The sequence below is a fragment of the Schistocerca americana genome, chromosome 3 (genome assembly GCF_021461395.2).
Source record: "Schistocerca americana isolate TAMUIC-IGC-003095 chromosome 3, iqSchAmer2.1, whole genome shotgun sequence".
In the NCBI taxonomy this organism is placed as follows: domain Eukaryota; kingdom Metazoa; phylum Arthropoda; class Insecta; order Orthoptera; family Acrididae; genus Schistocerca; species Schistocerca americana.
In genome coordinates, this window is record NC_060121.1 from 963007363 (window position 1) to 963022116 (window position 14754).

General features: G+C 37.0%; 1 protein-coding gene across 2 annotated transcripts in view; it reads left to right on the forward strand.

The window, feature by feature from the left end:
- Positions 1-377: 377 nt before the first annotated feature.
- LOC124607445 (cyclin-L1) overlaps positions 378-14754 on the forward strand; it is a 73620-nt gene continuing 59243 nt past the window's right edge. For both annotated transcript variants that reach the window (XM_047139779.1, XM_047139780.1), the window contains exons 1-2: positions 378-695; positions 3636-3820. In XM_047139779.1, the coding sequence (XP_046995735.1) occupies positions 477-695; positions 3636-3820 (404 nt within the window). In that variant the 5' untranslated portion in view covers positions 378-476. The remainder of the gene's footprint in view (positions 696-3635; positions 3821-14754) is intronic.

Sequence of the window (14754 nt, forward strand, 5' to 3'; positions counted from 1 at the left end):
TCAAAAAATAGAGATGAGATGAAACGCAGAAGTCGGCCAGAAAAACGAATAATTATTAAGTCCACTGAAGATGTCGGAATGTAAAATATGAAACGGGTCTCGAGCAAATTAAAGAGATTGTAGCGAGAGAAACGGTGGTTGCATTTGTAAAACCAATATTTTTGTACTTACTGTGGATGAAGGCGATGCAGCCGAACTTGCTTTGAGAAGTTCATCAACATCCAAAGAAAACTAATAGGGCAATACATGATTGAACTCAAAAATAACATAATGCAATACTACTTTCGCCCTTTCTGGGTGTTTGATGCTGTTAACATTTATCTCTGACGACACTTTAGTTCGGTTGGTAGACCTGTTGTCGATAGAGGTCACGCGAATGAGTGGAAGTGGATCTGAAATGTGCAATGGTCGGACATTTTGTTTTATTACGAAGGTTGTAATTTATTTGTGATACTTTGTTTTAAAGTACAAAAACAATGGGTACACCAAAACAGGATAGTGCTACCGTTTCGAATTCAGTGAAAAAACCGTACGGTAAAATAGTTTTAACTCTGAAGAACTGTTTATTACCCGACGAGAAACTCGTGCCAACCCCCTCTCAGTTGGATGGACTTGATGCTGAAACAGAAACTGATTTGAGGATATTAGGCTGTGAATTAATCCAGACAGCGGGGATTTTGCTCAAACTACCTCAAGTGAGTATTGTTTTTACTATATTACAACATTATTTCTTCTTAATGTATCATAGTTTTGGTTCATCCTTGCGACGACCTTGTTTTGCGAATGGCTTGGACCTAAATCTTCATACGGATGTGTTGTACATTTTTTCTTATAGCGTTGTAAATCTTGTAAACTATGTGAAAAGGGTAGATGTTGGCTGACCAGCACAATTTGAAAATATCGCTCTTGTGAGGAGACGACGGCTCTGTGGATTTAAAATAATAGAAAACCTGTTCGTTTCGATAATAAACGTTGGAATTTTGCTGTTTTTTTGTTATATGCCAAATGTTAAATGTTGCCCAAAATGTGAATTCCTTAAAGGTAAAAAAAATCTGAATGACGTCTGTAATAGAACTTGTCAGCGTCAATTTTACGTAGTCCATTTTATCGATAGCGTTATTTTAACGTCTTATGAAGTATTAAATTTTTCATAGCAGTGTGATAAGTAGGCTAGGCCTTAAAGAAGTTCTGTCTCGCAAGTTTGACGGTTTGAATATTTCTTTTTTAATCGGAGAATTCAAGAAATTGTCGACTTAATGTTACGTAACCGTTGTACAAATTTATTGCTCCACGCAGTACTTGCCTAAAATTTTAATGGTGACGCAAATGTATTTACGAAATGCTCCATGTGAGATAATAAAAATTCATGAAACTTTCGGACTATCACAATGAACAGTAACATGTGACTCGGGCTACACTGCTGCAGATTAGTCGATCACCACAACCAAATATTGAAAAACCTGGTTTTGTGACACTTTCACAACCAAACTATCGTCTTCCAGCCTACCTATGCCTGGGAAGTACTCCGAATCAATTTGTAACCACATGCACCTTTTAAATTGTTATTTCATGAAATTAAATGCTATTGGTCAAAGAAAAACGGTAGTGTTGCAAGTTTTAATGTGCTTTGAGTGAGAGTATGTATCTGTAAAAAAAGGGAGATAACACAGTGGTAAAGAACACTTTGAATCATTTTTTATGATCAGTATTGGCAGTAGATACTAGTTATTATGAAACAACTACAATGGTGGACACAGCATTCAGTTCACTGACTTTTTTGCAATGCTAAAAAAACATAGGCTGTGTTCCTTTTCTGTTGGATAGCCAACTGGAGTGAAAGTGGTCCACCCCCTAATTATTCACTGTGGTGACAAGACTGATCTGAAGGTAGGCCTAGCCGAAGTCTATGTTAGCTTAGAAAGAGATAATTCGGTAAAAGTTACGTAGTGGGCACCCATAGCTTTTGGCACAGTTTGTGTGTCATAGTCATCAAAATACTTGTCAGGTACTTGCGCACTGTGTAATACAATGTTTCTGAGTGTGCTTTGTAGTTTTAGCTTTTATAATTAAAGCTGTATTAAATCTGGTGCGACTGAAAACATCTGGCTACACACAGTTCAAGCCTTATTTTGCATCCACATTTGTTGTCTTTGCCAACTCTTAACAAAATTGTTGGCAGTAACTTGATACATTGCTCTAGCTGCCCAATGTCTTCATATGTGTAGTGACTAAAAAACTTGCATCTTATAAAATTCATCCCTGCAGTCTATTTTTGTCACATATTACATAATAAATAAAGTGCAGCCATAGAAAAATTAAGTGGGATGCTACTACTTACTACCAGGATTTATTTCCCAGTTTGCTTTATTTTTTGGTCTTGCTGTGGTGGTTGTGATGTCATAGAAGAGTGAAAAGGCTTGTCAATTTGTGTTTGAGGATAATGTTATCTCCAGTTTGTAAGAATTTAATAACTAGGGCTTACTTACTGCAATATCAGATCAGTGAGCAAAAACAATATAGCCTAAACTTGTGGAGATTGTGTAGTGCTTGTTTGTTTGTCCACAGAATATTTAGTACAGTAGTATTGGTTATGCGAGAAACATGCATAAATAATTTGTATGTATAAAACATTAACATAATAGGATATCATAACAGGAGGATAATGCAGGGAATCAGCCATGGCCTAATCAAAGGAGCCATCCCAGCATTCACCGAAGTGTGGCTTGAAAATCTGTTTCTGTTCCTTTAAAGAAATGTCTGACCTTTACAATCCTTTTAAAAGCAGTTTGTGAGAAATTACTTCCTTATTTTATCAGATTTCCCTTTGTCAGTTACTTCTGAGCAAGTTTTCATTCAGTGTTGCTGTACAATCACCTTTTAAAAAATGCAGAAATTTAGAAGTTGTTGCAAAGCAAATAGCTTTCTGTTTTCTGTGAAGTATTACATTCAATTGTGAGCAAGTTGGTAAATACTTTTATTTTATTGGTTTATTTCCATTAATATTAAGCCCTGCGTCTTGTTAGTGGTCAACAGTGTCTTAATACTGCTGCATAACTAATTAAAAAGAATTATCGAAGATTATTTTTGGACAACTGTTATGGATATACATTGTAATCACTGTAAATTTAAATAATGTTTTTATGAGTGTAATTGTAAATTCCACTGAACTGCGCTAGTGTGTTTGTATTATTGATTTGTCAAGAGTGTTTCTTTAAAAATGCTTGGGAAGGCTCCATAATTATGAATTATTGATAACTTTAATACTGTAAAAAAATTTTAAACTATTTTCAACAGAAGTTATTTGTTAATGTTTTTGCATGCATGACAGTAATCATAAAGTTTTCCACCAAGCAAGCAGATGAAGCAGATTTTTTTCCCATTACTAAGTCTGTTGTTCTTTTACACCTGTTATTCGGGTGGCTACTCTACTTACTCAGTATTTGAAAGAGAGTTGATAATATTATTTTTGTCAGCCTCAGTCTTTAATACTTTTCTTCTGTTTTATTTGTTTCTCTTCCCTGTGTTATGCAGCAAACAGTTGGTGTTTAAAGCTTTTTTTCTGTAACCAGAGCAAAGGTTTCAATTGTGCTGTTCAACTGTTCACAGAAAATGATCACTTTGTACTTGCTTTCTAGGTAGCAATGGCTACAGGACAAGTTCTGTTTCAACGATTTTATTATTCAACTTCTTTTGTACGCCATGCAATGGAAACTACTGCTATGGGCTGCATTTGCCTAGCATCCAAAATAGAGGAAGCTCCAAGGAGAATACGTGATGTGATTAATGTATTCCATCACATCAAACAAGTAAAGGGGCAGAAGTAAGTATTTTTCACTCTTTTGGTAATATATTAAAGCATATTTTCAACATTGTGCAATGTGTGCTTTTAGTTTCTGCCCTTGATTGGGGCAAATATTTTTAAAAGGGTTGGTGTGACTAGATGTAAAATGGTGCTTTATATTCCCAGGACCCCAAGCACCTGTGGAATTTTAACGAGATTGCATTGAAACAAAAGGCCAAACACTTTAGAGTGAGTAATTGCTTCTACACTTGCATCATTAATTATTTTGTTACATGTGCACTTTAATGCACATGTTAGTGATGCAGTTAGTTGAAAATAACTATTATGACAGATCATTATTAATAAAAACAAAGTGGAGCCGCTGAGAACAAATGAGATTGATTTTTATCTCATTAATTGGCACAGATTGTATATTATAACTTTCAATTTTCTTATTTTCTTCAGAAGAGGATGTACAGATCATAATAAAGTAATTATTTGATCGGGTAAGTACTCTTTCCTTTTCGTACATAAGTGAGTGAAGTGTGCACTTCCGAAAGTGTTGTCCGTTTAGTGTAACGTGGGTAGTTACAAAGTTCAAATATTAGCAATTGGCAGTTTCAGATTAGTAGAGTGGTACACTTGAAAAAACTATAGCAAAAAAATGTTTAGGCCAAGTGATTCTGGCAAATGTTTTTCTTTTCTTTTGGATGATTTTTATGGTTACCCATTTTCCTGGCGCCAAAAATGGTCAGAATGTTTATTTTTCATTAATCTGACTTTTGAGTTGTCATATCCTTGTTGACAACAAGGGTAATTTGAGTTGGGTTCATTTAACACACAAATGAAATGATTTTATCATGAAAAAAAAAGAAATTGTGCTGCTAGTCATAATTTTGTATGTTTAATCTTTGCAGCCCGCCTTTTAATAACTTGAAAAATTTGGGTTTTAAGATGATGTAATGAAAACTCTCACAGTTCAAAATGGGATAGTGCTTTTTTCTGTTAGAGGATGTCATCTATTCACAATGATAGCTGGCTTCGTTCTGTTGCAGAATATCTTCTAATCTTGTGTGTTTCCAAATCATTTCAGACCAGTGTCAATAATTACTAACAATAGCCCTTGAACCATGTTTCGCCCATAATTAGGAATCATTTATCTTAAGTGAATCAGGCTGTTCTGTCAGTGTCACAATACTTTTTGGGAAGTGGTCCTTTGGTTTAGAATGGTCTTGGAAACATGAAGATAAGTAGATGTTTTGTAGCTGAATGAAACCAGTTATTATGGTAATACTGTGACATTAAACTGTAGTCAAGTTCAGTGTCTCACGGAAGACACGTGGGAGGGGTCTACAGGTCACACAGATTGGTCGCCACCCACCACTGCACCCAGCTATTGGACACCAATCTGCGGGTGGTCGGCAGCACACGTGGTTTCTCTAAGTGTAAACCTTGTTGCCATTTTACCAACTTAAGCTTACCTTTATTTACAGTATGTGCCCAAAATGATATCTCTCTGTGGTAAGAGCAGCCTGACATCTCCTGAACACATTAGCAAACACTTGACAAATTACGGCTGCTGAAATCTTGGGCGTGACTAGCCAAACACTGCCTTCCAACTCTTCAAGTGTGGGAGGGTTGGTTGCATACATCTCGTCTTTCAACATTCCCCAAGCATAAAAATCACATAGATTTAGATTTGGAGAATGAGGAGGCCAGTCAACTATCCTATCACCCAAAACATTTTGTATTGCTGTCACAGGCGATGTGTGGTCTTGTGTATTGTTCACACACCTGTCAGACTGTATTGTTTTGTGGAAAAAGATTGGTCCAATAATTCAGCTTGCACTAATTGCACACCACACTCCTGTTTTCATGTTATGCAGAAGTTATTGATGTAATTCGTGGGTATTTTCGGAGCTCCAATGTTAATTGTTCTGAGAATTTACATACCCTGACAAATGGAGCCATGATTCATCAGGAAAAAAGGCATCTTAGGGTCAACTTCCCCATTGTGCGCAGACTGTAACAGCCAGTTGCAGTAATGACATCGAGCAACAGTATCTCAGTTCCTCAGTTGATGCACTGCTGTATTTTGTATGGTTTCAATTTCAGTTTATGCACAGCTCTGTGAGCAGATGCTCGTGGCTGGAAATTGGCTTATATACATTTGCATATTTCACTCCTTTTCACCGCTTATTGCATATTTTACTAAAAACAAGTGACAATGCATGTTTTCGCTCTATGTTTACAATACTTAAAAAAGTTAGATGAGCAGTCTCTAGCTCGATCTAGTTTTGATGTCTCACAGATTGACCGCTACCTAGAACTGCGTGCAGTCACTAACCGGGAGCCAACTGCCTAGTGAAATCATTAAAGAAGAGGAACAGGCAGACAGAGTCATTGCCCCTGTGTGCAGCACACCCCCCGTTAATCCCCTTCGCTGTCACACCGTACGCGTCAGCAACAATTAAATCAAACTGTGCAAGCTTCTAGTTACTTGTCCATTGTTTCACTTAGCTTTTTATTTACTTGTACACAGTTGAATGTGTTTACGATGTGTAGTGTGTAACGTGTTGGGCGCCATGCCACCCGAAAAAGGAAACATCATTTCGTGGATAGGTGATCACCCTGGAACATTAACATGACGGAATTGTTTCATATTGTCAAGTTTGCGAGAGAAAGGATCGTACAAAAAAAAAGTGTTGAATATGTCAACACATCAAGACAAGTATTCATATCGTAGGAATGCAGAAGAAAGGACCATGACAACAACTTCTGAAAACAGCAGCTTGCAGTAGCAGGGATTTGTCCAAAGTTAACAAAAAAAGTCTGTTTAACATGGATCTGTGTGAAGACTTCATCGCAAGCAAAATTCCTTCTCACCAACTTACAAACCCTATACTCAGAGGCTTGCTGCGCAAATATTGCTTAAATCAAAATATACCACATAAATCAACATTGCATAAAAATCGTGTACCGACAATTTACATAAATGTTCTGGAGGAAATACGCTACGAACTCAAGGACAGCATTATCTGGATTTCAGTTGACGAAACTACAGAAACTTGTGGTTGTTACATTGCAAATTTAATTGTTGGTGCGTTAAAAGAAGAGCCTCCTTCTTCCTATTTACCGGCCTGCGGAGAACTTGGAAAAAGTAAATCGTTCTATGATCGCCAGATTTGTGGATGGGGGTATCAGAAAAAGATTTCCAGAATCTTCCGAAGAGGAAAGGGTGTTTGTGTTCATTTTAGAAGCTGCTCCCTGTATGATCAAAGCAGGAAAAGCCCTCCGAGTATTTTATACCAGTTTGATTCATGTGACATGCTTTGTTCATGGAGTACATTGTCTTACTGAAGTAATACATTCCACTTTTGTGAATGTAAATAAACTGATTTAATCCACAAAGAAAGTATTTCTAAAGGCTCCTGCTCGCACCAGTGGTAACTCATTGGGGTACATGGGTAAAAGCTGTGTTATTTTACAATGAACATTTCGAGGCCATTAGAGGGGTAGTAAATGACTTCGATAGTGCAGAGGCTTTGGTATTTTGCCAGTGCAAGGAAGCTTTTAATGATTCCAGTATTAAAAAAGACATTTTTGTGATTGGCACTCATTTTTCCCACATATCTGCAAGTATTAGGAAGCTTTAAACTAAAGGTTTGGCGTTAAGGGAATCTATTCAGTTAATGAATAAAATTATTCTAGTGAACTCCTCATTACCGGAGGTATTCTTAAGAAAACTTAAAAAAAAAAAGTTTGAAAACATTTTAAGCAATAAACCACATTTTGAACCCTTGTGCCATATTGATAGTTTTATTAATGGGATGGGTGAACTTTTACCAGAAACAATAAGTGCCAACATAGCACCCAAATTCAAATATTGCCCAGTTACCTCATTTGATGTAGAATGGTCCTTTTGTGTTTATGGAAATGTTTTGAGTGATCGAAGACACAGTCTTACTACTGAACATTTGGGAAAGTACTGGTTCGTTTATGTTTACAGTAATAGGAAAACATAAAATAAATCATAAATGATGCTTTGGTCCAATAGTATTAATTAAAAGATAATACTGTTAAAAAAATTCATGATTATATGTTGTTTTTGAGCGTGCCGCTCTGGTGCGACATATCTTGAAATTGGTCCTGTGCGAATTGATTCTTTCACTGCGACCCACTCGCATCACATCTGATTGTTACCTACAACAGTAGCAAAGAAGGAACAGTTCTTGAAACACGGCATGTGTCTCCATTTTGCAAATTTTTAGAAAATAATCCCAGAAAGGCCCCTTCGTAACCTCTGCCAGAAAGTATTCAGAAAATATCGGTTTTCTAATTGTACTGATTTTATGCTTGGCCGGCACCCTTCCTCATAATTGATATGCACAGGTTGGACTTTGAGATATAATGTACCTAGTAACTACCATGTTTTTCTTATTATTTGACCTTGCATATTTCGACACTTGTCTTGCATTTTTAAGAATTTTTCAGCATATTTTAAGGTGAAACTTCCTGACATATTAAAACTGTGTGCCCGACCGAGACTCGAACTCGGGACCGTTGCCTTTCGCGGGCAAGTGCTCTACCATCTGAGCTACCGAAGCACGACTCACGCCCGGTACTCACAGCTTTACTTCTGCCAGTCTCTCATCTCCTACCTTCCAAACTTTACAGAAGCTCTCCTGCGAACCTTGCAGAACTAACACTCCTGAAAGAAAGGATACTGTGGAGAAATGGCTTAGCCACAGCCTGGGGGATGTTTCCAGAATGAGATTTTCACTCTGCAGCGGAGTGCAGAGTGAAAATCTCATATTTTAATGTTTTTATGATTCATATAATCCGGTCTCTACTCATAACACCAGACTGCAGTGCCAAATGGCACAGAGATTTTCTCAAACTTCTTTCCAATGCCTCCCCTATCTCATATAATTTATTTTCAGATGAAACACTAGGTTCTCGAGGCCTTTGGTTGTGTAACACACATCCAGTCTCTTGAAATTTCTCCACTAATCTGCTTACCACCAAATCATTGGGAAAATGCACACTGGGAAATATTCGTATGAATTCAAGTTGACATTCCACATGATTCTGTTTTTGCTATATATGACGGTAGTATCTGTTCTCGGAAGAACACATACCGTGGATGACCATGCAGCTTTGCTAGAAATGAATAGATAGAGCGTCTGCCATGTAAGCAGGAGATCCCGGGTTAGAGTCCCGGTCGGGGCACACATTTTCAACATGTCCCCAGTGAAGTATATCAATGCCTGTTTGCAGCTAAGGTGTCTATTTAATTATCATTTCATTCTGTTTTTGCATAGTTCAGCACACAAAACACTTGTTGATCCTTGGTGTGTACCATACCAAATTCAAACTTGACAGGAAACTCAAAACATCCGAACATTTGTCACACAGTAAAGAAGATATGCACGCTGTGTTTCTGTCTTGAGGACGAGGCCCAGCGACAGATGGGCAGGGACAGCCCCAGACTCGGTGCAGTTGCAATAATGATGCCTAGCAACAATATTTGAAGCAAATTTAACTTGGCAATAGGCAACTCAAAAGAAAAACCGGTACACTCAGTGTATGGGGGTGTGCGTTGAGTATTGGCATCTGAGAGAACCGGCAGAAACAGCAGCAGCAGCAGCCGGCAAATGCACTGCGTGCCCCGTGGATCCCTCCCAGGCATGTTTCAATGAGACACCATGTATAGTGTATTAAGATCTTTCATGTTGTGTGAACAGGGGCAACAAGTATATGAGAACATGGGACAACAGTAATGTTAAAAGGATAGGCTACTGCTCAGCATATAGAGAAACCATTAAGTTGAAGACGACCACAATGAAAAGGACTGCTAAATGTCTAAAATTTTGAGCCAATAGTACTCCCGAATTAAAACACGCACACAAAATTCACACAGCTCACACACATGGCCACCATATCTGGGCACTTGGGTGGGGGTGTTTTGTCCATTTTGCTGACGATTTATTAACCCTAAGTTGGCCTACCCTTAACTTTACTATCCATTATTCTTCCTCAGCAGACTAGATACTATTACCAGTTTGATAGTTGTGGAAATAGTTTTTACCTTTTTTGTTTTTGAATAGTTGGGAAGTTTGTGAGCAATTTTTATGCTAGAGTGCAACTTAAGAAACCCTGGGAAGTAGAAGTTCAGCTCTTTTTGCATCTATTTTTTGTCCTTTTTTAGATTTGGAAAATACAATTTCCCCTTCCAGTAAAACTTTCTTTTGGGATTATTGTTTTGCACCTATAAGGTAAAACCATTTTGACATCATAGTATCATGTTTAGAAACTGTTAGTTTAGCAAAACAGATTTAAAATTATTTGTATTGGCGTGTTTAAAAAATATTTTTTAATCATGATGTAGACGATTGTGTAAAAGCTAACAGGGGACTGTTCATGAATATTCTGTAGATGTATCTTGGTGGTGTATGATGTGAGTTGATTATGGGATCTTCAGATTGTGGGGAAAGTTAACAAGAAGCATTGATATTAGGGGCACTGCTTTCATGTGTTTCGCAAAATTAGGTGTGATGGGAATGCATGTGTGGTGTGTGTCAACAGGTGGTTGCCACTATGCAGTGTGAGAAAACCAGATGGGTGACATTTTAGAGCAGTGAGTTGAAGCATTTGTGCCATTTATTTATACGACTACTGAATGAATGCACAGTGTATTTGGTATAACAGCAGTTGTAATCCAATAAGTTCATGATGTGTTGGCTATAACAATAAAAGTAAGTTCATGGTACAGTACACGATTTGCTGCTGAAACTTCTCAGTAACTGTAGCCAAGCATTTTCTCATGTTCTCCTATTCACTTTCTTCAACAATGGGCAGTTAAACTATATCCTTCCATTCTAATGCAGATCTCTAGCTACATTGCAGAACAGTGTGCCACAACAACATGCACTCCAAAAAGAGAGAACAATTGGAAAGCTGTGGAAATTTAAGGCAGTCATTTAGGACTAAACATAACCGCAAATAACCTGTGATGAATATCATTCTGTTGCTGCTTTTTTTATCTGTTACTAGTTTTCTAAACTTATCCTCCCAGCTGGCTGTGTGAAACAGCTGAATTCTCAGCCTGCACACAGAGGAGAAAGTGGCCCTCGCTAGGCGTTGTCCTGTTCTACTCTACATCCACTATACAAGTACTGTGAGCAATGTGGGTGATGGGAGTAGCTCAGTTGATAGACACTGATATTCGTTCTTTGTTATTGGATGCTCTCGGATTACTGTTAACTTAATAGAAAACCCAGTATTTAATGCCTCTAACATGTCAACAACTATGGGTTATTCAAATCTGTACATACAAAATTTCATCAAATGTTGGTAACAAGCAGAAAGCAGTTATTGTTTGGTTTCATAAATCCCATCAATCACGCTGCTGAGAGTCTCCTTATCGAGTGTGTGCGTAGTAACTTTTGCAAAAGTATAGTTTCTAACATGACAGCCTCAAAACTGTAAGCCTGAGACCAAGTAAATTGGTGGGGAAAATTTTGTCTGGTGGGACAAATTTGTACAACAGGAAGTAAGCTAATACATCATGTGGGCCTATAGTAATTTTCAGCTATCATAATTCTAGAAATTTGTATTTTAATTTTGATCACACAACTTTTCTTACTTGCGGCAAGTAAAACTGTCAACCTGACTGTGATCTTGGGCTTTGTTACATATCAGTCTGTCACCATAACTTGAATTTTGTGCTCAGATTTATTGCCTTAGCTAGCCCACATCTGAAGTATCATTTCACAACCTAGAAATACAAAGCATCACATTTAAATGATGACTGACTTTAGTTGCAGAAATCTTGCATTATAATTAGATTATCTATTGGTTTCGAAGTATTAATATAGCATTGGCTTCATGTTCCAGTAGTTGAATTGGTAATAATAATTTTGTTGCCAAACTGGACAGTATCAGTAATGTTTGAACAAAGTCAATATTTGCCATGAGGCATTGGTAAAAGATACTTGTCGATTGTTCCCTTCCTCAGTTTTCCTTCCACAGGCTTGTGACAATTTCCATCTAATAAGGAAACTTCGAGGAATTGGTTGTAACAAATAATTAGTTTTAAACTTTCTAGAAAAAGTAAAAGAGGCTTAGTACTTAACTACATTAGCTGTTAAGACTTTTTTCTGAGGGGCACCTATCTGGCTGAAGAAAGCACTCTGCATTTTAAATTTGGTTCTTGGGGTGTTAATTGCTGGAATTACCACTTCCCTATGCAAAGTAAACTAATAACAGTTATGAACTGTGTACTCCTAGAAGGATGCAGCATCTTTCACACGAATCACGTAAAGAGAAAAGCCAGTTGAGCCAGATTATCGTTATGCAAGTATTTATTGTGCATGCTACTTCATATATTTAAGGTATTTAAAATACAGCTTTTATCATTTAATACAGAGATGAGCCTCGTTCAAGTTGTGGGCGAACTGAACAGTTTTGATGTTAGTATATTGTACCATTAATAAGAAATAATTGGGTCATATCTTTTGAAAATAAAGATGTATAAGTACGGGTATGTAGAGTCCTGTTGAAACGTAAAATATTTTAAGGAGTAAAGATAATGATTTACTAAGTAGTTGGAGCATTGAGTTATTGAAAGCACATAATGAAGAATGAGGAAATTTTCCAACAATTCCCTTTACGGAGACACACACACACACACACACACACACACACACACACACACACACAAAATTCATTTTGTTTATGTGCCTTTTGATGGCTCAACACCTATACTATTTGATGAGTTATTGCCTATACTTATTCAATTACACGTATAATAAATGTGACATCTCAGGTTTTCTTGGTGTACCGCCTTGCTTTCTGCTGAGTTCCTGGAAACATCAACTCCGCAAAACACCTGGACGCACACCCTCATTGAATAAAAGTTCATTCATTGTTGTGTGTCTTCCTTCAGCTTGTCAGTTTTACATACTACTTTTAGTTTTTTGGTGTTGTTATTAGAAGAAGTCAATTGGTCTTTTGTTTTGTGTGTATGTGTGTTGGGGCTGGGGGGGGGGGGGGGTGCATGTCATTTGTAAAGTGTCTTGGATCTCTTTGCTACTTTTAAAATTGTTTACTGCCTAGTTGTCATGCACACATTGCACAATGTTAGGCATAATCACTAATATTTATCTTATTTTTCAGTGATTTATTTTTTTATTTTAACTGTAACTGGTTAAAAGAATGATACAGTATAAATAATTATCTTCTGTTGCCTGTGAGCATGTCACTACTGTTTTTAGCTTTGATATGGACTGTCGTGGGTGAAATACAAATAATGGAAGGAACAGAGGAGCCACACACTGTATAATTGAGGCATTGAGTGGTTGATAGACATACAAGCAAGACTAAAAATGTTGCTGAGCTTTCAAACAATGTCAGTAGTGCCATTACAGTTTAGTCATCTGTAACAGTGCAGAATGTTGTTGTGTATGTGTACTCTCTTTAGTTAATATTGAAGGACATTCGCTGAAAGCTCAGCAAAGTTTTTGTCTTGTTTCTGTGCCTGTCGGCTACTCAGCACAACTATATGGTGAGTGGTAATATTTACTCTTTCCCTTTAGGCATTTAATAAATGCTCCAACAGTTTAACCTCCTGTTGATTGACATTTTGATGTTGATGCGTCATTTGTTTACTTACTTTTTGTGTTAAAGTGTATGGTATTTGATGTCAGTATACCTGCAAACTGGAGACCATAAGAGTGCAGCACTTTATTTCTATTTACTTCACAATGGAAAAAATAAATAAGGACATTGAAGTGCATTAAATAACCATTCAAAAAGTATATGGTTTTTTGGCATGTTACATACAGTGCAATGTGTTTTAATGTGAAAAAGAAGTATCTGTTTCACAGATTTGAGAATGTCATGTTCATTTGTCAGTATATTCACAAATATATACTCAATGGGTTGAGAAGTTCCGCCTTATGCAAGACACCTTTTTTCTTTTGTTTCACCCATACATGTTTCAGCACTTTTGTGCTATCATCAGTGGGTTCTATTTTTATTTTTTATTTTTAACTGTAAATTTGTTGTTAACATATTGTGTAGCATAACAGCTACCAAAACAAGAGGACAATAATATAATGTAAGGTATGTTCCTTTTCGCCAATTAAGTTATAAATGCAACTTTTACATAATGTTGTAAATGACGAAAATGTTAATATGTTAACAACAAATTTACAGTTAAAAATAAAAATAGAACCCACTGATGATAGCACAAAAGTGCTGAAACATGTATGGGTGAAACAAAAGAAAAAAGGTGTCTTGCATAAGGCGGAACTTCTCATCCCATTTTCTTAGCAAGCACGGAGACAAGAAGAAGAACTGCACCACAAGATGATTAATATATACTCACATTCAAAGTACACAGGGCCATTTATCAGTGAGTTTTGTATTAAACAGTCCCAATTGCAGTGTATAATTAATACTTCAGGACTATGTAGGTAGTTGTTTGACTTAAAACCAAGCTGACTGCAAGACAGATTGTGGATACCAAATTTTTACATTAGGGAGCTAGAGTACAGAAGAAATATTTAAAAGGCTATGGAAATAAAATGAAGAGTCAGTAACAAAAGTCAAGATGGACGGAAGACATGAGAAAATCAGCGTTCTGCTTCATTCCTCTTATTCTCGTAGCTGTGAATCAATTTTGCCTAGCTGTGTGAATTTGAAGTTTGGTGTCCGCAGCTTGTGGTCGTGCGGTAGCGTTCTCGCTTCCCGCGCCCGAGTTCAGGGATTTTCTCTGCCTCGTGATGACTGGGTGTTGTGTGATGTCCTTAAGTTAGTTAGGTTTAAGTAGTTCTAAGTTCTAAGGGACTCATGACCATAGATGTTAAGTCCCATAGTGCTCAGAGCCATTTGAACCGTTTTTTGAAATTTGGTATCTACTTTCTGTTATTGGCAGCTGTATTACATTTGCTGTATCCATTATGGTC